This window comes from Hippopotamus amphibius, chromosome 12 (genome assembly GCF_030028045.1).
Source record: "Hippopotamus amphibius kiboko isolate mHipAmp2 chromosome 12, mHipAmp2.hap2, whole genome shotgun sequence".
In the NCBI taxonomy this organism is placed as follows: Eukaryota; Metazoa; Chordata; class Mammalia; order Artiodactyla; family Hippopotamidae; genus Hippopotamus; species Hippopotamus amphibius.
Window position 1 is genome coordinate 74,892,802 of NC_080197.1, and position 22,552 is coordinate 74,915,353.

General features: G+C 37.7%; 1 protein-coding gene across 1 annotated transcript in view; it reads right to left on the reverse strand.

Moving 5' to 3' along the window:
- Window positions 1-22,552, reverse strand: part of LOC130834045 (uncharacterized) — a 491,328-nt gene that overhangs the window by 453,594 nt on the left and 15,182 nt on the right. The window contains 6 exon segments of the mRNA XM_057704144.1: window positions 1,368-1,754; window positions 8,656-8,970; window positions 10,106-10,420; window positions 10,499-10,591; window positions 14,983-15,300; window positions 15,390-15,695. Coding sequence (XP_057560127.1) covers window positions 1,368-1,754; window positions 8,656-8,970; window positions 10,106-10,420; window positions 10,499-10,591; window positions 14,983-15,300; window positions 15,390-15,695 — 1,734 coding nt within the window.

Sequence of the window (22,552 nt, forward strand, 5' to 3'; positions counted from 1 at the left end):
AATAGAAGGCTGATGTGAGTGGATAAAGGTATTAAATATAATAAAGATATATCTTTGTCTGGTCTCTTGCTGTAGAGACACCCTGCATCCTCAGGCACACATAGCATCCTCCACACCACACCCGGACCCTCAGTGCTGCTCAGAGAACCCCACATGCGCCTTTGTCAGCTCCCATCACCCTGTCCCTCCCTCCCAGCTACTATGACTCTCTTCCATCTTCTTTAAAAATTACGTTTGTCCCCTTACTCCTATTCCTATAAACCCCCAAATGCAATTCTCTTATGAAACTGAAGTCATCAGGTGTAAACTATATAATCTCTTACTATAAAACAGAAATTCATATTTTATTGCCTCCACCATTGACTTGTCAGTGCATGGGTAAGTGTTCCTTCAAAGTTTCGGTTTATACACATTGTTTGTTTGTTTGTTTGTTTATTGGCTGTGTTGGGTCTTCGTTGCTGCCCACAGACTTTCTCTAGTTGCAGCGAGCAAGGGCTACTCTTCATGCAGTGTGTGGTCTTCTCATTGCTGTTGGCATCTCTTGTTGGGGAGCACGGGCTCTAGGCACATGGGCTTCAGTAGTTGTGGCACGTGGGCTCAATAGTTGTGGCGCATGGGCTTAGTCACTCAACAGCCTGTGAGATCTTCCCGGACCGGCGCTGGAACCCGTATCCCCTGCATTGGCAGGTGGATTCTTAACCACTGCACCACCAGGGAAGCCCCTATACAGATGTTTTAAGAGAAAAAATGAACAGGGAATCTTTGCTAGTAACAAAGGAAGGAGAGCTTATGACTCAGAGGACTTCATCCACAGTTCTCTGCTCATACCAGCCAAAGAGGTATGAATATTTACATCTAAATTCTAAAAGGAGATTTGCAATTTGGCACAAATCTATAAATTCCTCTCTGATTTGTTTAATGATATCCTCTAGACCACCACTTCTACTAACCTAGTGTAGAACAATGTCTCACACTATATGTACAGAAACAACTCCACCAAGGAAGGCACATCCTCAGTTTTCTCCCTCCTTCCCTTAGTCTCACTATGCAAAGGAGTGTGTGTATGGTGACCTGCAAATATTCCACTGTTCCAAAAAATGGTTTATAAAAAAACTTATGGAGATAGATTTTAATTGGGATAATAAATTAAACTATGTCAGGTAAGATCACTAGAGAAGAAAGAGCAGAGACTTACAAGAGGAAAGTAAATGAAGCCCATCACTCACAGATGGTGTATGCACTCAGGGAGGATATGTAGATGTCTCTGACCTCTCTAGCCCATCCTTCTCCTATTGCCCCAGTGATCAGACACCAGCTTTCTTGGAACTTTCCATTCTCTCAGCCACTAGACAATGCACTGACCGTACCTGAGCAGATGACTCCTGCATCCTCGACATGCCCGCAGTCGTGCTTTCCCCAGCCCCGGGAAGGGCACTTCCACACGTGGGACTCCTTTCCTCCGCAATTCAGTTCATCCAGCCAGATGGGCCCTGATCCCTCCCCGAAGTGAGCAAACATCATGGCATTGAGGGCTCCTCCACAGCCCAGCTGCCTGCACACCACGTGGGCATCGTCCAGGTCCCAGCCATCATCACAGATGGTGCCCCAGGAGCCCTGGTGAAGGATCTCCACTCTCCCGGCGCAGCGACTGCCCCCGTCCACCAGGCGGAGCTGTCCGCTGTCTGAGGAGAGAGAAATGGGACAATGGGGCTTTGACACAGGGAATGAGAAGGGTCCTCGGGTCCTGTAGGACCCTCACCTGAGAAGTAGGCGGCGCTCTCTTCTGAGGCTGCAGATTGGTTCAGACAGTGAGTCGTCGCACTGGGGCACCACCTGGGTCTGGTTTTTTATAGCAGTGATAAGAAAATAAAAGGTTGAAAATGGGCAGAAACAGGAAATACTACTCTAGTGAATAGTCTGAGACAGAAAGTGTTACCCAGGTCATATCAAAGTTACCCTTCTGACTTGTAGAGTTCTGCATAGCATCTGAGAAAGACATACAGGAAATGCTAGTCTTTTACCCTGACCAGTTAGAGGAGATCAGAGTCACAGGAATGGGCTGGCAGCTGGATGGATTCCTTATAAACCACACACACTTTGCTGCTGTTGACCTAATAGATAAACAGATTAGATCAAGGGGAGTGGAGTCAGGAACTGGTCTCATCAGAAGCCTCAGGGAGCAGCCATGAATCCTCTACCATTTAGAAGTTCTCCTTTGTATCGTCATTCAGGACTGAAAAGCAAATGGTCTGTGAGATGCCATGGTTTACCCCAGCATATTTCATGTATTCTAGGCTTCAGACTCCAGATCTGGATACTTAGTTTCAAAAAAACGTAATCTCTTTGAGCAGACTGGACAACCTTGCTTGAGAAATGGTGGCAGACAATATTGATATTGGCCAGATTCCACTGGGAATCAGAGAATATTGCATCTTCTCCCAAATAAATACAATCTTTCCTTGGACTTCATGTCAGGAATCACTATTTTCAACATTTGAGGTTACTTGTTCTTTAAGGGGAAAATGAATTTCTAACTTTACCACAGAGCAGAAATAGGCTATATGCCTGCTCTAAAAGCACTCAAACAAACAATATTGACAGACACTGTATTATTCTCTCCTTTTATGCATAAACAGTGATGTCAAGAAAGGTTAAATAATGTCTATTAGTGTTGCATTTTAAGTAATGATGAAGTAGAGAATAAAATCTAAAACCTTCTACTTCCGTGAAGAATGGAGGAGCTCACAGCAGACCAGTGGTCTTGCCAGATAGAACTTTAAAAGCCAGAAAATGTTAAAAAAAAAAAAAAAAAAAAAAAAAGGAAATGTATTAGATATTTGTGGACACAACATGGACTAAATATGCTACAACTTTAAAGAGTGGAGATCATTTCAATGTTAGCCAAGGATCTACAGGTTCTTTTTCTCTGTGAGACTTTCCCAAATTGGTGTATAGTTCAATGGCTCAGGATCTGGGCTCAGGCAAGCAGAGGACTCCTGCTGGGACAGAGAAGCCAGCATAATTTCGGGGTTACCTGGTGCTGGAGTGACAGTTTGGAGCCTTGAGAGCCACTCTCCCATAGCAGGTTTCTCCTCAAATATCTGCCCAGTATACAAGCTGTGAAGGGCAGGAGGTCAAAGAACTATGTCAAAAATCTTGGAAAGCAGAGTGGCTATTCCCTCATTTTCTTGGGTACTGAGCTACCAAAACATCCAGGCTCTCAACTGAAATCTCTAAAAACTCTGTCCATAGGAACAGAAAAATCAGGGGTAGACTTACAAAACTGTAACCCAGACTTGTTACAGCTCAGTTCTAGGCAATATTTAGATATTTGAGTGATCTGCATCCCTTCTACTACCTGCTTAACAAAACAGAATATGAATCCTTTCAGGTGTTAGAAAATATATCTGGAGCATCTTATTTTTTCATACACAATCTCTAGCATTCAATAAAAGATTACATGGCATATGAAGAGATGGGAATGACATGACAAATTAACAAAGGGAAAAAAAGAAGATAAGAGAAGACAGAGACACACATGATAGAGATGTTGGAGTTAGCAGATAAGAATTTTAACTATGATCAATGTATTTAGGAAAAAAGAGGAAAAAAGACAATAAACAGGTGGAAAGATGAACAAATTTAACAAATAATTGTAACTATAAAAAATCAAAGGAACAGGTGCCAACTGAAAATAAATTGTCTAGAATTAAGAATTGAATGAATAGATTTAAAAGAATTTTAGATAGAACTCAATACAAAATTAGTGACTTAGAGGAGTCCTAGAAATGAGAGATAAGAAGGAGGAGGAGGAGGAGGAGAGAAACAGAGACAGAGAGACTGAGCAGAATATTTGAAGATATAATAATGGAGAATTTTTTAAATGGATGGAAGGGTATGAAAACCCCCACATCCTAGTAAAGCTGCTTAAAATCAAAGGAAATAAGGAAAATCTGGAATAATAGATTTGTTTAATACAGAAAAAGGGGAAAAAGGAGAGAAAAAAAGAACATAAAGCAGGTGAGTCAATTAAAAGCAAATGGTAGATACTAACCCAACAATATCAGTAATTGCATTTACTGATAATAGATGCATTAGATACTTCAAATTAAAGCCAGTCTAAATAAGATAATAAAATTCATGTAACTGCTACCTGCAAGCTACTTACCTTATATAGGAGGGCAAAGAAAGGTTGAAAGTAAAATGATGGGGAAAATGTATATACTATGTGAATACTAACGGTAAGAAAACTGGAATAGCTATATCAATGTCACAGAAAGTAGACTTTAAGGCAATATGTGCTAATTGAATTAAAGAGGGTATTTGCATTATTATAATGGGATAAGTCCTTAATAAAGATATTATAAATATCACAATCCAAGAGAGATGTCAAAACATAGCTTTGAAATATAGAACAATACTTGGCAGAATGAAAAGAAGAAATAGACAAAATCACAATCAAAATAGGGGAACTTTAACATATCTTTTCCATAGCATGCAGACCACGCATACAAAAAAGAAAGAAGAATATAGTAGACGTAAAACAATGCAATCAACACATGTATAGAACAATGCACCCGACAATGAAAGAGTTCACATTGCTGTAAATGCACTAGGAACATTTATCAAAATGACCATATGATAGGACAAAAACTTTCAGATAACTGAATTCATACAGAGTATTTACTCTGACCACAGTGAAGGTAAGAATTAATAAGAAAATATACTTAGCAATCCCTATTTGGGGAAATTAAGCAACACCCTGACTAAAAAATACCTGGGTCTGGGAATAAATTTAAAAATTAGAAAATATTGTGAAATAACAATAATAAAGGTATGGTGTAACTAAATTCTTCTGAAGCCACTAAAGTAGTGCCTAAGGGAAATTTATACCCTAGATTTAGAAAAGAAGGAAGACTGAAAATGAAAAAAAATGTAAGCTTCCATTTAAGAAACCAGGAGATGAGAAAATAAAGACTGAAGGACATAGGACGTTGGGGTTAATAAAGAAAAGAACAAAAAATAATGAAAAAGAAAGTAAGCGTAAGATGGAGAAAATAAAAGAAAACCTTTCAAACGTGGCTCTTTGAAAATTGATAAACACCAGGCAATGCTAATCAAGAGCAGAGAGAAAATGAAGTTAATAATACCAGGAATGAAAAGGGACATCACTATAAATCATACAGAGTTTTGGTCATAGTTTTATTGAAATACAATTTACACATTTAATGTGGATCAATACTCAGAAGAGTTTCAATCTCTACCCAAACTTGCCAACACTTGTCTTTTTTTTTTAAATCATAGCCATCTGACAGGTGTGAGGTGATATTTCTTGTGGTTTTGATTTACATTTCCCTGATGATTAGTGATGTCAAGCACCTTTTCATATAACTGTTGGCTATTTGTATGTCTTCTTCAGAGAAATGTCTATTCAAGTCCTTGGTCAATTTTTTAATCACATTATTAGGGTTTTTTGTTGTTGTTGTTTTTTGTTTTGCTCTTAAATTATAGGAGTTCCTTATATATTTTGGAAATTAACCCCTTATATGGTTTGCTGTAAGTTGCCTTTTCACTGTATTGTTGTTTCCTTTGCTGTGCAGAAGCTTTTCAGTTTTATATATTCCCACTTGTCTATTTTTGCCTGTTCTTTTGATGTCATATCCATGAAAACATGAAACAATGCATTTTTATTTTGTGATGGAACTAAGGTATCTTACATATCTAAAGTGTAATTCTTATCTGGTGATATTACACCATCACACACAGTAAAATAGACTCAAATAATACAATAAGGTTTTAAATATTATTTAGTGGAATTACAAAATTATTTGCAGAAAATAAAACTTGATTAAAAGTTATTTTGAGAAGCAGAATGGCATTTGAAACATTGCATTAAAGGCAGAAATCATAAAAGTAAAACATTGTAGATTTAATCACATAACCCCCTCACACATACATAATCCTAAAAACATATGCAAAAAAATGGGAGGAAATATTTACAAAAACATGTAAGAAAAACAGTAAATGATGTTAGTTTGTAGAGAGTTCCTATAAATAAATAGGAAAATTTAAAACTTTCTAGAGAAAAAGAAAGATATCATAAAGATATCTTAAAGATATCTGAAATAACTTAAAATATTTACTTCTTTATCACTCCCCACATCCTACAAATATAAACACAGACATCTGTGCATGTACACACAAACACACACACACACACACACCCATGAATGAAAGTTCCACTAGAGGAAGGACCTTGCACATCTTATTCACCCTGCTTTTCCACTATTAGGGCAGTACCTGAACACTGTATGCACTCATTCAACAAGAATGTATGGATAACCTTTTCTAAATACTGTGATAGGGAGTTGACAAATATTTATTGAATAAATGAGTAGATGAATAAAATTCAGTGGAATAGAATTCCTTTAAATCTATGCTAATCAGCAAAACAATAAAGCAAATATAATTTAATAGCAATGGCTTGTGATAATAAATAGTGCATATAAAAAATAATTAGTCCATAAGCACAGAATTAATTTATATTCAAAGTTTCACTTACATAATTTTAATGAAAAATTATTAAATAGATTTTAAGCTACTCATCTATTATTATGACATGTAGGCAATTGTATCAAAAACAATAACATACTAGAAATAAATTGAACCAAGGAGGTGAAAGTCCCATACACTGAAAACTATGACATTGATGAAAGATATTGAAGAAGACACAAATAAATGGAAAGATATTTTGTGCTCATGGATTGGAAGACCTAATGGTGTTAGAATGCTAATACTACATGATGCAGTCTACAGATTCACTGCAATCCTTATCAAAATTCCAATGGAAATTTTCAGAGATATGGAACAAACAATCCTAAAATTTGTATGGAAACACAAAAGACCCCAAATAGCCAAAGCAATCTTGAGGAAGAAGAACAATGCTGGCAGTGTCATGCTTCCTGATTTCAAACTATATTACAAAGCTACATTAATCAAAACAGTATGGTATTGGTATAAAAATGGATACAGAGATCAATGGAACAGAATAGAGAACCCTGAAATAAACCCAAGTATATATGGTCAATTAACTTTTGACAATGGAGCCAAGAATATACAATAGGGAAAGGACAGTCTCTTCAATAAATGGTGTTGGGAAAACTGCACAGCTACATGCAGAAGAATGAAACTGGACCACTGTCTTACACCATTCACAAAAATTAACTCAAAATAAGTTGAAGACTTGATCATAAGTCCTGAAGCCATAAAAACCCTAGAAGAAAAAATAGGAAAAAAAGGTCCTTGACATCAGTCTTTGGGATGATTTTTTGGATTTGATGCAAAAGTAACAAGAGCAAAAATAACCAAGTGGGACTATATAAAACTTAAAAACTTCTGCACAAAGGAAACCATCAACAAAATGAAAAGGCAATCTATGGAATTAGAGAAAATATCTACAAATTATATTTTTGATAAGGGTTAATATCCAAAATACTTAAAGAACTCATACAACTCAATAGCAAAAAACCAAAGAAGCTGATTTTAAAATGGGCAAATGACCTGATTAGACTTTTTTTTTCAAAGAAAACATACAGTTGGCCAACAGGTACATGAAAAAGTGTGCAACATTATTAATCATCAGGAAAATGCAAAACAAACTCACAATGAAATATCACCTCACAGAATTGCTTTTATCAAAAAGACAAGAAATAACAAGAGTTGGTGAGAATGTGGAGAGAAGGGAAAGCTTGTGCACAGTTGAGGGGGAGGTATGTAGATGCAGCCCCTATGGAAAACAGTATTGAAGGTCCTCAAAAATTAAAAATAGAACTGCTGTATGATTTAGCAATTTCTCCTTTGGGTATTCATCTGAAGGAAATGAAAACACTTTCTTGAAAAGATATGCGCAACCCGATGTTCACTGCAGCATTATTTACAATAGACAACGTAAGTCTTCAATAACGGATGAATGGATAAAAAAGTGTGATATGTATATATATCCAACTACAAAAAAGAAGAAAATCTTGCCATTTTCAACAACATGAATGGACATTAAGGGCATTATGCTAAATGAGGTAAATCAGACAGAAAAAGAAAAATACCATGTGATCTCATTTATATGTGGATTCTTAAAACAAATACAAAAAAACGAGTTCAGAGATGCAGAAAACAGGTTGGTGGTTGTTAGAGGTGGGTTGGTATGAGCAAAATAGGTGAAGGTAGTCAAAAGTTACAAACCACCAGTTCTAAAATGAATGTCATGAGGATGTAATGTACACTATGGTGACTACAGTTAATACTGTATTATGCATTTGAAAGTTGATAAGAAAATACATCTTAAAAGTTCTCATTATAGGAAAAAATTGTAACTATATATGCTGATGGATATTACTAGACTTATTGTGATGATCATGTCCCAATATGTACAAATATATAAACATTATGTTGTACACCTGAAACTAATATAATGTTATGTGTATTATATGTCAATTAAAAATTTAAAAAACAAGTCTGGAACATGTGGATTAAATCAGCTCCTTCCAAACTTCATTTTGTACACCCAACTTAAACTTTTCACTTAGATTTGAAAACATAAAATCTCACTACTAACATTCTACAAGGTTAGGACAGACACAGAAACAAACAGTAAGTCACCTGCACAGGAGATATAGGCTTCATCCTGTGGAGAGCATGAACTGTAATTCCAAGGGTGAGAAGGACACTGCCAGAGAGAGGTATCAGTTTTCCGGCACTGGATTCCATTTACCCACCGGGGTCTAGAACCTTCCCTAAGAGCAACAGAAGAGTTGAGGTTTCCACTGTTCCCACAGCCAAGTTGTCTGCAGATGACGGACAAGGTGATGTCTTCCATGGGGTTGCGGCACACACCGCCCCAGGTCCCGTTGTAGAAAACTTCCAGCCACCCAGCACACTCCTGGCCCTCGCTCACCACCCTGAGGGCCAGGAACTCTGAAATTGAAAGGGAGGAAACAGGACACAGTGAGCACTCCACTCAGTGCTCTAGGTTTCCCTCTCTCCCAGAAATTGTGAACACTCATCCCTGACTCTGTTAATGAGACACCTACTAGGTGACAAGACTGAAATAAGTCTCACTTTTACATGACTTTGTCCATTAGTAACAGTCTTTCTATTCCTACCATAGTGATGCAATGGGTATAAACTGAGAGGAAGACCAACCTGGGTGGGCATTTTGCAGGAAAGAGGAGCTGAATCCTGCTTCCCAAAAAAACCTCTAAAAGAGTGTGTGAAAGGGATGTGATGTGGACATTGGAGGTAGGCAGAATAAGGGACATGTGGAGGTAGGCAGAATAATGGACCTGCAAATGTCCACATCCTAATCCCTGGAACCTGTGAATATGTTACCTTACCTGGCAAAAGTCACTTTAAATATATGATTAATCTAAGGACTTTGGGATGGCGAGATTAACCACGAGAGCCCAGGCTAATCACATCCTTAGACCCACTATCCTTAAAAGTGGAATACTCTTCCTGGCTCTAGCTGGAGGGAGATGTGACTGTGGATAATGGTTAGAGACAAGCAGCACTGCTGGTCTGATGGTGAATGAAGGGGGCTATGAGCCAAGGAAGGCAGGCAGTTTCCAGAAGCTTGAAGAGACAAGAAACGGACTCTTCCCAGAGCCTCAGAAGTGGTGTGGCCCTGCTGAAACCTTGATTCCAGCCCATTGAGATCCCTGGTGGACCCTGAACCTACAGAACTGTGAGGCAATAAACATGTTGTTTTAAACCATTAACTACGTGGTAATTTGTTGCAGAAGCAAAGAGAAACTAGTATCATGGGTTTAAGATTTTTGCACCATACATAACTGAAGAGAGAGCCCAGCTTTCAAGTGGAGACTGTAAGAAATGGCTCTGCCAGGAGGTATTGCTGAGAAGAAAGGACCAGAACCTCAGCTGCTGCAGAAGCAAGTGAAAGCACCTAATCTTCAAGTCTGCTGGAAAGACAGGCTCCATGAGAGGAAGCTTCCTTCTCTGGCCCTTTCAGCAACTCTCCCTCAGGGCTCAGAACCCCATCCTCCATGCCCCGACCCCCTCCCCCAGTCTGTGGAAAATGTGCAGCACAGACCTGAGCAGGTGACCCCCGCGTCCTGCTTGTGCCTGCAGTCGTGCCGCCCCCAGCCCCGGGAAGGGCACCTCCACACGTGGGACTCCTTTCCTGTACATTTCAGGTCGTCCAGCCAGATGGGCCCTGATCCTGCCCCGAAGTGAGCAGACACCGTGGCGTTGACAGCTTCTCCACAACCCAGCTGCCTGCACACCACGTGGGCATCGTCCAGGTCCCAGCCATCATCACAGATGGTGCCCCAGGAGCCCTGGTGAAGGATCTCCACTCTCCCGGCGCAGTGACCGCCCCCGTCCACCAGGCGGAGCTGTCCGCTGTCTGAGGAGAGAGAAATGGGACAATGGGGCCTTGACACAGGGAATGAGAAGGGTCTTCTGGTCCTGTGGGACCCCTCACCTGAGCAGTTGGCGGGGCTCTCCTCTGAGGCTGCAGAGCCTGCAGGTTCAGACAGTGAGTCATTGCACTGGGGCAGCACCTGGGTCTGGTTTCCTGCAGAAACAGCAATGATCAAAGGGTTAGTAGGTTTGAAGAACAGGAACTGAATTAAGCTAAATAATGACCTAGTGATGGAGTCTACAATGAAAGCTGTAACATAGTAAAGTTATCTTAAATTTAGAGTTTACCTCTCTATGGAGAGTTCTGCTTCTGATAATGCCACAATTTTTGTTTTAAGCCAAGCACTGCACTAAGAATGAGATAAATAAGGTGTTCTATCCCTAAATCTATCCCTAAATAGAAGAAGCAAAATAAAAGCCTTTCCAAAGGAATTCTACCATTTTTCATCTACAATGTCTGTCATTAAAAAATACTTATATAAAAAAGATCTCATTGAAAACAAAGAGGGAAAAGGAAACATTAGAAAGAATCTTCCAGGTTATTCAGCTATTAGTTACCTTACAGAGAATTTAAATAGCCATGATTAAAGTGCTCATGGAATTAATTGACAAGATGTGTATCTTGGCAGAGAAATGAAAACAGAACACAAATAAAAATTCTCGATCTGTAAAACATCAAGGCTGAAATTAAGAACTAAAGAATGATTGTATCAGCACATTAGATCAGCATAAGGTAGAAACGGTAAAATCAGAGGACAAATATTCCTCTGTTTAGAAATGCAGGTCACATGGTAAGTGTCATGGTTATATTGCTGTGTAATAAGTTATCCCCAAAACTTAGCAGCTGAGGCAAAAATAATATATTTCATTTTGCTCATGATTTCCTGGGTCAGTAATTTAGGAAAGACTTAAGTTGGCAGTTCTACCTTGGGGTCTTTCATGTGGTTGCACTTAGATGTCATCTGGGCCTGAAGTCATCTGAAGACTTGACTAAACTGTGGTTACATAAGGAAATTCCTTGAAGTATTTTAGGGGTAAAGGGACATTAAGTCTGCAACCTAATTCAGAAAGATTTTACATATTCAGGGAGAAATGGGGTGGGAGGGGGACAGTGAGGGAAAGAGAGAGAGAGAAAGAGAGGGAGAGAGAGAGAGAGATTAAAGCAAAATCCTAACATTGGGAAATCCAGGTAAAAGTCATCAGGGAACCTGGTGTACCCCCGAAAAAAAATAAATAAATAAAAAATAAAAATAAAAAAAAATAAAAAAATAAAAGTCATCTGGGAATTTTTACATTATTCTTGCAACTTTTCTATAAGTCTCAAATTACATCAAAATAAAAAATAATTAAAAGGTGAAACAAGTCAGAGAGAATTCATTCCTAGGACACTTTCACTAAAAGAAACACTAATAACATCAAAAACATAAAATGCCTAGGACAAAGCCTAGTAGAAGATGGGTAAACCTCTGAGAGAAATTAGAGAAGTAACTGAATGGAAGGATATATCATGTGAATGATCTGGGAGACTCAAAATTGTCAAAGTCAATCATCCTCAAATTTCTGTGTAGATTAAATCTAGTCTCAATCAAAAGACCGTTATGCTCTTCTTTTGGTGATAAATGACAAGCTGATTCCAAAATTCAAACAAAATACAAAAGACCAAGAATGACTAACACAGTTGGCAAGAAAAGCAACAAAGTTAGAGGAGTTAATATAAAGTAACTCCTGTAAATTAAAATCATCCAGACACTATAAAGTTACAATAACTAAGAATATGTGGTATTGGTGCAAGGATAGACAAATGATACATGGAACAGAACAGAGAGTCTCAAAAATGCCTTTCTGCTTATGACAAAGGTGGCACTGCAGTGGGGAAAAGAGTCTTTTCAGAAAAAGACTCTGAGTTAATTGGATATCCACATGAAACTTGACCCTTATCTTACAAAGATATCAATCCCAGAAGGAATGTACAATTACATGCAAGAGAAAAATAATTATACTTCTGTAAGATACTCTTGCAGAAAGTTTTTATGATCTTGGGGTAGGCAAAGGTCCTTATAAGAGGATATGAGAAGCACTAAATGTAAAGGAAAAAGCAATTAGTTATATTTTCTAAAGATTAAGAGCTTTGCACAAAAATAAACTCAAAATGGATTAAACACCTAAATGTAAGGCCAGACACTATAAAACTCTTAGGGGAAAACATAGAAAGAACACTCTTTGATGTAAATCACAGCAAGACCTTTTTGACCCACCTCTTAAGGTAATGGAAATAAAAACAAAAATTAACAAACGGGACCTAATGAAACTTAAAAGCTTTTGCACAGCAAAGGAAACTATAAATAAGACAAAAAGACAACCCTCAGAATGGGAGAAAATATGCAAATGAATCAACAGACAAAGGATTAATCACCAAAATATATAGACAGTTCATCCAGCTCAATAGCAAAAAAAAAAAAAAAAAAAAAACCCAATCAAAAAATGGGCAGAAGACCTAAACAGGCATTTCTCCAAAGAAGACACACAGATGGCCAAGAGGCACATGAAAAGCTGCTCAACATCACTAAGTATTAGAGAAATGCAAATCAAAACTACAAGGTATCAACCTCACACAGGTTAGAATGGGCATCATCAGAAAATCTACAAACAATAAATGCTGGAGAAGATGTGGAGAAAAAGGAACCCTCTTGCACTGTTGGTGGGAATGTAAATTGATACAGCCACTATGGAGAACAGCATGGAGGTTCATGAAAAAACTAAAAATAGAACTACTACATGACCCAGCAATCCCACTACTGGGCATATACCCAGAGAAAAGTGTAATTCAAAAAGACACATGCACCCCAATGTTCATTGTAGCACTATTTACAATAGCCAGGTCATGGAAGCAACCTAAATGTCCATCAACAGACGAATGGATAAATAAGATGTGGTATATATATACAATGGAATACTACTCAGCCATAAAAAGGAATGAAATTGGGACATTTGCAGAGACATGGATGGACCTAGACTATCATACAAAGTGAATTCAGAAAGAGAAAAACAAATATCATTTATTAAAGCATATATATGGAATCCAAAAAAATGGTGCAGATCAATCGGTTTGCAAGACAGAAATAGAGACACAGATGTAGAGAACAAACATATGGACACCGGGGTGGGGGAGGGAGGGAGGGAATGGGATGAATTGGGAGATTGGGATTGCCATACATACATTAATATGTATAAAATAGATGGCTAATAAGAAAAAATATCAAATTGTACACTTTAAATATATGCAGTTTATTGTAGGTCAATTATATCTCAATAAAACTCTTTTTAAGAGGAAAAAAAAAGATTAAGAACTTGGCTCATCAAAAAATACCATACCATTAAGAAAATGAAAATGAAAGACCAAGGGTTAAACGAACAAGATAAATAACATATATTTGTACCCAAAGTCATTGTCATGGTAATTTGTAGCATCATATTTGTAATAGTCAAGAACTGGAAACAACTCAAATCTCTACCATCTATTGTTCAATGGATCAATACATGGCCATGTGATCATTCAAAGGAATACTCTACAGTAATAAAAATGAATAAACTGCTGCTGTAAACAACATCATGGGTGAATCCAAAATATACAGTCAAAGTTAGACACAAAAGAAAACATACTGCATGATTTTGTATAAAGTTCAAAAACCAATAAAATATGGTAGTAGAATTTAGGTAAGAGATTTTCACTGGAGGGGAGAGAGGGCATATTTATGGGGATGCAACAGTGGCTGCTGTGGTGCTGTTAATGTTCTCTGTTGATCGGGATTGGGGTACATGACTGATGTATACACTTATTGCTATACATTTTTCTATGATCATATGTAAATAATAATGTTGCCTAAAAACATATTATCCCCCTTATAGAACTACAGTCTGTCATACAGAGTGAAGTAAGTCAGAAAGAGAAGGACAAATATTGTATGCTAACTCACATATACGGAATCTAAAAATGGTACTGATGAACTCAGTGCCAAGAACAAGGACGCAGATACAGAGAATGGACTGGAGAACTCGAGGTATGGGAGGGGGCGGGGGGTGAAGGGGAAACTGAGACGAAGCAAGAGAGTAGCACAGACATATATATACTACCAACTGTAAAATAGATAGTCAGTGGGAAGTTGTTGTATAACAAAGGGAGTCCAACTCGAGGATGGAAGATGCCTTAGAGGACAGGGGCGGGGAGGGTGGGGGGGACTCGAGGTGAGGGGAGTCAAGGAAGGGAGGGAATACGGGGATATGTGTATAAAAACAGATGATTGAACTTGATGTACCCCCCAAAAAATAAAAAAAAATAAATAAATTTTAAAAAAGATTAAAAAAAAATATATTACCCCCCTTAACACTTCTTGCCCTGCCCTGAAAAAAATGAATGAACAATGAGAAGAACCTTATTTCACCATGAAATATCTAACTTATGAAGCCAGTTTTCCCTCACTCTCTGCTCTTGGGATATTTCACTCCAGGAGCATCCTGAGTACAATTTAGCCCTTCCCTTTCTCTTACCTGAGCAGATCACAGAGGCTGTGTTTCCACGGATACAGTCAGGACCACCCAGGGCAGTCACAGGGCAACTCCACAAGGAGGACTCAGCCCCCGAGCAGTGAAATCGGGCTGTTGAGATCTTATCACTTCCTTCCACAAAGTGTGCTCCTTTTGGGGTGGACATAGCGACTCCACAGCCGAGCTGACGACAGACAACATTGGCATTGGCCAAACTCCAGTGGGAGGCACAGAGTGCTCTCCATCGTCCAGAAATATTCACCTCCACTTGCCCCTCACACTGAGAGGTGCCGTTTTTCATGAGCCGGACTTCTGTGTACATTGATAGAAGACAAGATTTTAGCAAAATCTCATGATTTTCTTACCCCAACAGGGTGTGCAGGGAGGTTAAATCCTGATCTGCATCTCACCTGAACAGACAAGGTGAACAGCTCCACTGTGGTGACAAGTACCCCCCGGACAGGGCACTCTGGGGCAGGACCAGAGCTCAGGCTCCTCCCCTGCACACCTGAACTCTTCAGCCCAGACCTGGCCATCTGACTCTCTGAAGGGCATGTGTCCCAGGACAGACACAGCCTTGCCGCATCCCAGCTCTGCACAGATGACCTGGGCAGTGGGGAGTGTAAAGTTCCTGTCAGATACTGGGGTCCAGGCTTCTCCAGAATGTACTTCTATTCGCCCTGAACAGGGTCTATCCCCTGCTAAACGCATAAACCCTAAGAGAAACAAGCAAACAAACCCAGTGAGTGTTCTTGATCCTGGCTTGCAAATGGAAACAACATGTCACAAGCAATGGTGTGAAAGCTTTTCTTTTCCAGGAGTGGTGCATGGAGAGATAATTTGACAGTTAGTGTCAGAATTGCTTTTTTTTATCTCAATTTTTTCCGTGGGTTTATTAGAGCAAAATATTTGAGCAGTATACTACATCTAATACTATACATCCCATCTATGAACTATGAAACTCAATCCTAATATGACAATTTATAGGAAGATGACTGAAACTCTGAAAAGTCACTTAAGATATTCAGCTATGTGGTCCTACAAGGTGAGTTCACTCTCTCCTCCTCTCACCACAGCACCAAATCACAATTATGGGAGAGTAAAGCTGGTAAAACATTCAAATTCAGACAATGGATCTGAAAGTACAGTAAGTCACCTATATACAAACAAGTTCCGTTCCGAGAGCATATTTGTAAGTCCAACAAAGTTAGCCTAGGTACCCAACTAACACAATCAGCTATATAGTACTCTACTGTAATAGATTTATAATACTTTTTGCACAAATAATACATAAAAAACAAACACAAAAATAAACATTTTTGATCTTACACTACAGTACCTTAAAAAGTATAGTAGTACAGTACAACAGCTGGCATAGAGGGGCTGGCATTGAGTGAACAGGCAAGTTACAGACTGCAGGAGGGAGAGGAGGTGGGAGATGGTAAAGCTGAAGGATTGTCAGCCACAGAAGACAGAGGACAAGCTGCACTTTCATTCATGCCTGACGTTAATGGCACAGGTTCTGGTTCCTTGCTGAATTCAATTCTATCTACCCTCTTGAAAGAACAATCCTGTGATGTCTGGGTAGTAGCTCTTTTCTCATCATAGATGACACGGTAGCACTGGATTGCATTCTGAATGGCTGCTGCAACCTTCATGTACCACAGAATTGCATTTTCACGAACGAGATTTTGAAGAGAGATCCAGAAGGATTTGCAGGGTCAGTTTGGAATAACTGAATCCCAACAACATATACTTTGAGATTGGTTAGAAATATGAATTGCTTACCTAGGGGCCTGGAAACTACAGAGCCCAAGACAGATCATCTGGAATGGCTGAATACCAGCAACATGTATTTTAGGATTGGTTGGAGAAGTGAATTTCACACTTAGGAGCCTGGGACCACAGAGCCCAAGGAAACTGCATGATATGTGGGCATCAAACCTGAGTGCAGAGATATGAAGAACAGAACCAACCGAGAGGGACATGGACTATGAGAGAGTTGAGACCTGTCATCCAGAGAAAGTTAGAAAGCCATCTTGAGACTTGTGGGGTTAATAATCTGAATAGTTTTCTCTCCCAGGACCCAATCCTCAAGTGATTTAGTTAAGAAAAATCATGAGGGCTGGATCCATGAGTGCATGCCACCCTGTAGACAGATGGGAGCTTGAGAGAAGAAATATAGACATTATAACTAATGAACTTATATGGTTCTACATTCTATTTTTCTAATAATTTTTGATGCCAAAAATTCCAAGAATTTCTTAGGTGACCATGAAGGAACATGAGTTAAGAAAACTCAGAGACTCATGGGGTGGGGTGGGGCAGTCCTAGCCATCTCTCTTGAGACCCCAGGATTTGTCAATGAACCTGGGAGAGAGTGAGTTCTGAGTGGAAGTTTACAAGACAAGGAGTTTGCCAAAGAGTTCCTACTACAGCTTTTTCTTCTGAGACAGGAATCAGAGAACATGCAGAGGGGTGATATTAATTGATTTTAATTCTGTCATTGTGCTTATTCTGCATTCGTATCTGACATCAACAAGATGATAGAAAAGGAGATTACCCAACACTCATCCTCCCATAGAAACAGTGTGCCCCCAGCAACATGCCTGCCAATACCAGACAGAACTGTGGACCCAGAATCAGCTCCATGACATGGCTCCAACCCTGCACTATGATGGCCCTGAAGGCAGTCCTGTCTGCCTAGGGATCCAGAAGGAGACACACCCATTGGCAACCCTGGTAACAGGAGGGCCAACTGCAGTCCTGAGTGCAGATACTGAAGCAGCCCTTTGACTTGTGTCCAGACCCACTCTACCACAGTAGGGAGGCAATCCTTGCCATCAGTCACCCAGAGAAAACCACACCCATCCATGCCTTTACTAACATACCCACTGACTGTAGGTCCCAAAGCAGCCCCAGAAACAGCCAAATAATCTGACTCTGGCTCTGCTAGACCATGATTCCAGAGGCAGTCCTATCAGTTCAGGGAAACTGGCAGATCTTTATTTGTGGAAACCAGTCTGTAAAGTCTTTTGAAGAAGTGTTTTCTCCTGCAAAAGCACCATCACCAATGCAAGCCTCCACAGATCATGAAGAATCTGGCAAACATGACACCAGCAAAGGAAATTAATAAAGCTCCAGAAACTGACCCTAAAAATACAGAGATCTTTGAACTGATTGATACAAAATTCAAATTAATTATTTTGAAGCTCAATGACGTACAAGAGAATTCAGAGAGAAAACTAAACAATCAGGAAAACTATACATGAACAAAATGGGAAGTTTCATAAAGAGCTAGAAAACATAAAAAAGAACTAAACAGAAATCCTGGAGCTCAAGGATACAATAATTGAATTAAAAATTCAATGGAAAGCATCAAGCAAATTTTATCATGGAGAGCAAAGAATCAGCAAGCTTGAAGACATTCCATTTGAAATTATTAAGTTAGAAAAACAAGAAGAAAATAAGAGTAAAGAGAATATATAGCACATATGGGATACCACAAAGCAGAAAAATGATAATAATAAATATATGTATATATGGAGAGACAGAGAAAGAGACCGAGTAGGAAAACAGAAACAAAGGGGCAGAAATATTAATTAAAGAAATAATAACTGAGAAATTCCCAAATCTAGGGTGAGAAATAGATATCTTGATTCATGAAGACCAAAAGTTCGTAAATAGGTAGAACCCAAAGAGATCCATATGAACACATGTTATAATTAAGTTACCAGAATTCAAAGACAGAGAGAGATTTTTGAAAGCAGAAAGAAAAAAAGTGACTTGTCACAAAAGCAGTCCCTGTAAAACAAACAGCACATTTCTTAGCAGAAACCTTGAAAGCAAAGAGAGCAAGGTGATATATCCAAAGTACTTCAAGAAAAAAAACCCTGTCAACCATCAACACTTTACCTGGCAAAACTGTCTGTATGAATGGATTGATTATGTACTTATTATATTATATATATAATATATTATAATATTATATTAACTTATATTAATGTATATTTATATTATATATAAATAATATAATATTATATTAATTTATATTTATAAATAATATAATTTATTATATATATTATATTATATATATATCTCCCATACAAACAAAAACTGAGGCATTTCATCAGCATTATGTTACTGAAGTGCTAAAAGGAGTTCTTCAAGTTGACGTGAATAAACACTAAACAATAACACAAAAGTATGTTCACATATGAAAGTATAAGTCTTATTGGTAAATATAAAGAAAAATACAGAATATTGTAATACTGTAATAGTGGTTCATAACTTTCTTTTAACACTAGTATATAAATATAAATCAAAAGACAATCATAAGAATAACTATAATTACAGAAAGTTGTTGGAAACACAATGTACAAAGAAGTAAAATCTGACCTCAATCACTTAAAGTGTAAGGGAGCAGTAAAATGTGGTTTCTACATGCTATTGAAATTAGGTTGTCTTTGTAACAGTACTTAACTTCTGTTACAGACTGCTATAATTATAAAATGTTTGATACAAGTTCCATGGTAACTACAATAAAAAGTATAGTACATTCACAAAGATAAAGAGAAATTGACCAAAACATACCACTGTGAAAAATCATCAAACCACAAATACAACAACAGAAGTAGGCAGGAGCAAGAAAACTACAAAACAGACAGAAAACAATTAACAAAATGGCAATGTAAGTTCTTACCTTTCAATATGATTTTAAATGTAAATGTAGTATGCTTTACAGTCAAAAGATATAGAGACCTGAATGGATTAAAAAACAAGATCCAACTACATACTGTCTACAAGAGACCCACTTTAGATTTCATGACATGCATAGGCTGAAAGTGAACAGGTGGAGAAAGAGATTCCATGCAAATAATAACCAAAAGAAATCACAGTCAGGCAAAAGAGACTTTAAGTCAAAAACTGTCATGAGAGACAGTTCAACAAGAAGATATAAAAATTACAGATATATATGCACCCACATTACAGCACTTCAATATACAAGGCAGCATGGACAGCTCTTAAGGGAGAAGTAGAAGCAATACAGTAAGAGTAGAAGAATTCAATATCCCACTCTCTATAATTGATAAATCATTCAAACAGAAAATCAATAAGGAAAGGGCAGAACTGAACAACATGTTAGACAAAATGGAACTAACAGATATAAATAGAACATTTACCCAACAATAGAAGAATATGCATTCTTCTCAAGCACACATGGAATATTTTCCAGGATAGATGAGAAGCTAGGTTACAAACAAGTCTTAACAAATTCAAGAAGATTGAGATCATTCCAAGTATCTTTTCTGACCACAATGGAATGAAACTAAAAGTCAATAATAAGAAAAAAAATTATGAATATATTGAAACCAAACAATACACACATTTTAGATTGTATCTCTATTTCTATAAAGAATGTCATTTGGATTTTGATAGGGATTGCATCAAACATATAGATCACTTTAAGTAGTATAGACATTTTAACCATATTGACTCTCCCAATGCATGAACACAGAATATTTTTTCATTTATCTATATCTTCTTTAATTTCTTTCATAAATGCTTCATAATTTTGAAAGAAGGTGGCATGCTGCCAAGAAAGGGGGGTGGGGAGGGAGTACAAGGAAGGAAGCAGAAATCAAGCAAGCTCTAATTTGGAGCGTTCCAAGTTGCAAAAGCCTCAATATGAAAAAAAAAATACATAAATATTTGGGGAAAGCATTTGTTGAATAAGTATTTAGCATATTTCATCACCCTCTACTCCTCTTATCTACCACCTAACCTTGCCATCCTTTCCCATTTCTCCCACTTCAGACAAGCAAACACAATCTTAAAAGACACAGATGTATGGAAAATAAAATAAAAAAAGGGAAACTGCTGTAAAAGTGGAGTATAATTTGGGTATGCAGCAAGTAAAAGTGGGATCACAGAGAAAGTTTTGAATCCAAAGATGGGAGGGACTTCCTAGGTGGTGCAGTGGTCAAGAGTCTGCCTGCCAATGCAGAGGACACAGGTCTGATCCCTGCCCCAGGAAGATACCGCAAGCCACAGAGCAACTAAGCCCATGTGTCACAACTATTGATCCTGCACTCTAGAGCCTGTGAGCCACAACTATTGAGCCTGTGTACCACAACTACTGAAGTCCATGAACCTAGAGCCCATGCTGCACAACAAAAGAAGCCAGCACAATGAGGAAAGTGCACACCACGAAATGAAGAGTTGTCCCCACTCGCTGCAACTAGAGAAAGTCCGTGTGCCGCAACTAGAGAAAGTCCGTGTGCCACAACAAAGACCCAACACAGCCAATAACTAAATAACTGTTAATTAATTAATTAATTAAAAATAAAAAATAAATAAAGGAAACCAAAATAAAAATTTATCATTTTGCCATCCAAGGAACATATTTTGAGGAGAATGCAACATAATTCAATGAAAAAAAATTTTAATTTATCAAGTATAATTCCATGATATCAGACTGTTTTCTGATTATTTATTGCTAGAATTCTTTCTGTTAAAGGACTGCCTAGCAATGCCCAACATCCACTCAAAAAGTTACAAAACTTTCCAAAACAGAAAACTGTAACTCATAACAAATTTTTAAAAGAGCAATCATTAAAAGCAGATTCTGAAACTACAGAGATTATTGAATTGGCTTCCAAGGTCTTAAGCCACTAACATAGAAATGCTTTATGTAGCATAAAAATAAAGCAGAGAGAAAAAACTAAAAAAAATAATCAAGTGTAACTTCTAAAACTGAAAAATCAAAATGTGGAATAAAAATAATCTGGATTATCATAAAAAGAGATTAGACACAGCAAAATTTTTAAAAATGGGAAATTAAGCACATAGCAATAGAGACTATCCAAACTGAAGCAGAGAGAAAAAAAAAAAGGCAAAAAACCAAAATAGGAATGGAAAATCAATGGCATTTTGGATACTAAACCATGTAAAATTGTGTGTATTTGGAGATTCAGAATGAGGGATGAGTAGAAAAATAGTTTTAAATGATGGATGGAATTTTCCCAAATTTAGTGAAAACTATAAACCCACCAATTCAAAAAGCTAAAAAAAAAAAACCCAAATAAGATAAACATAAGGAAAACCACCTCAGAGTACATGATAATATAATTGTTGAAAGCCAGTGATAAACCAAAAAAAAAAAATCCTAATAGCAGCCGGGAAATATTGATACATTATATAGAAGGGGACAAAGATAAGTATTACTATTTCTTAGAGGCAATGCTAGCCATATGACAATGTTAAAAGTACTGTGGGGAAATTTTCTAACCTAAAATTCAGTCACCTGTGAAAATAAATACCTTTCAAAAATGAATAAAAGCTAAAATGTTTTCAGATAAATAAAAGATGATAGAATTTGAGACCACCAGATCATTGCTACACAAAAATGTTACAGAAAGATCTTCAAGCTAAAGGAAAATGATAACAGATGGAAACTTAGATCTACCCAAAGCTATAAAGACTGCTCTAAATGATAATTCTCTGAGTAAATATAAAAGCTTTTGCTCATTTTTGAAATAATAGAGTATTTAAGGCAAAAATAAGAGCAACA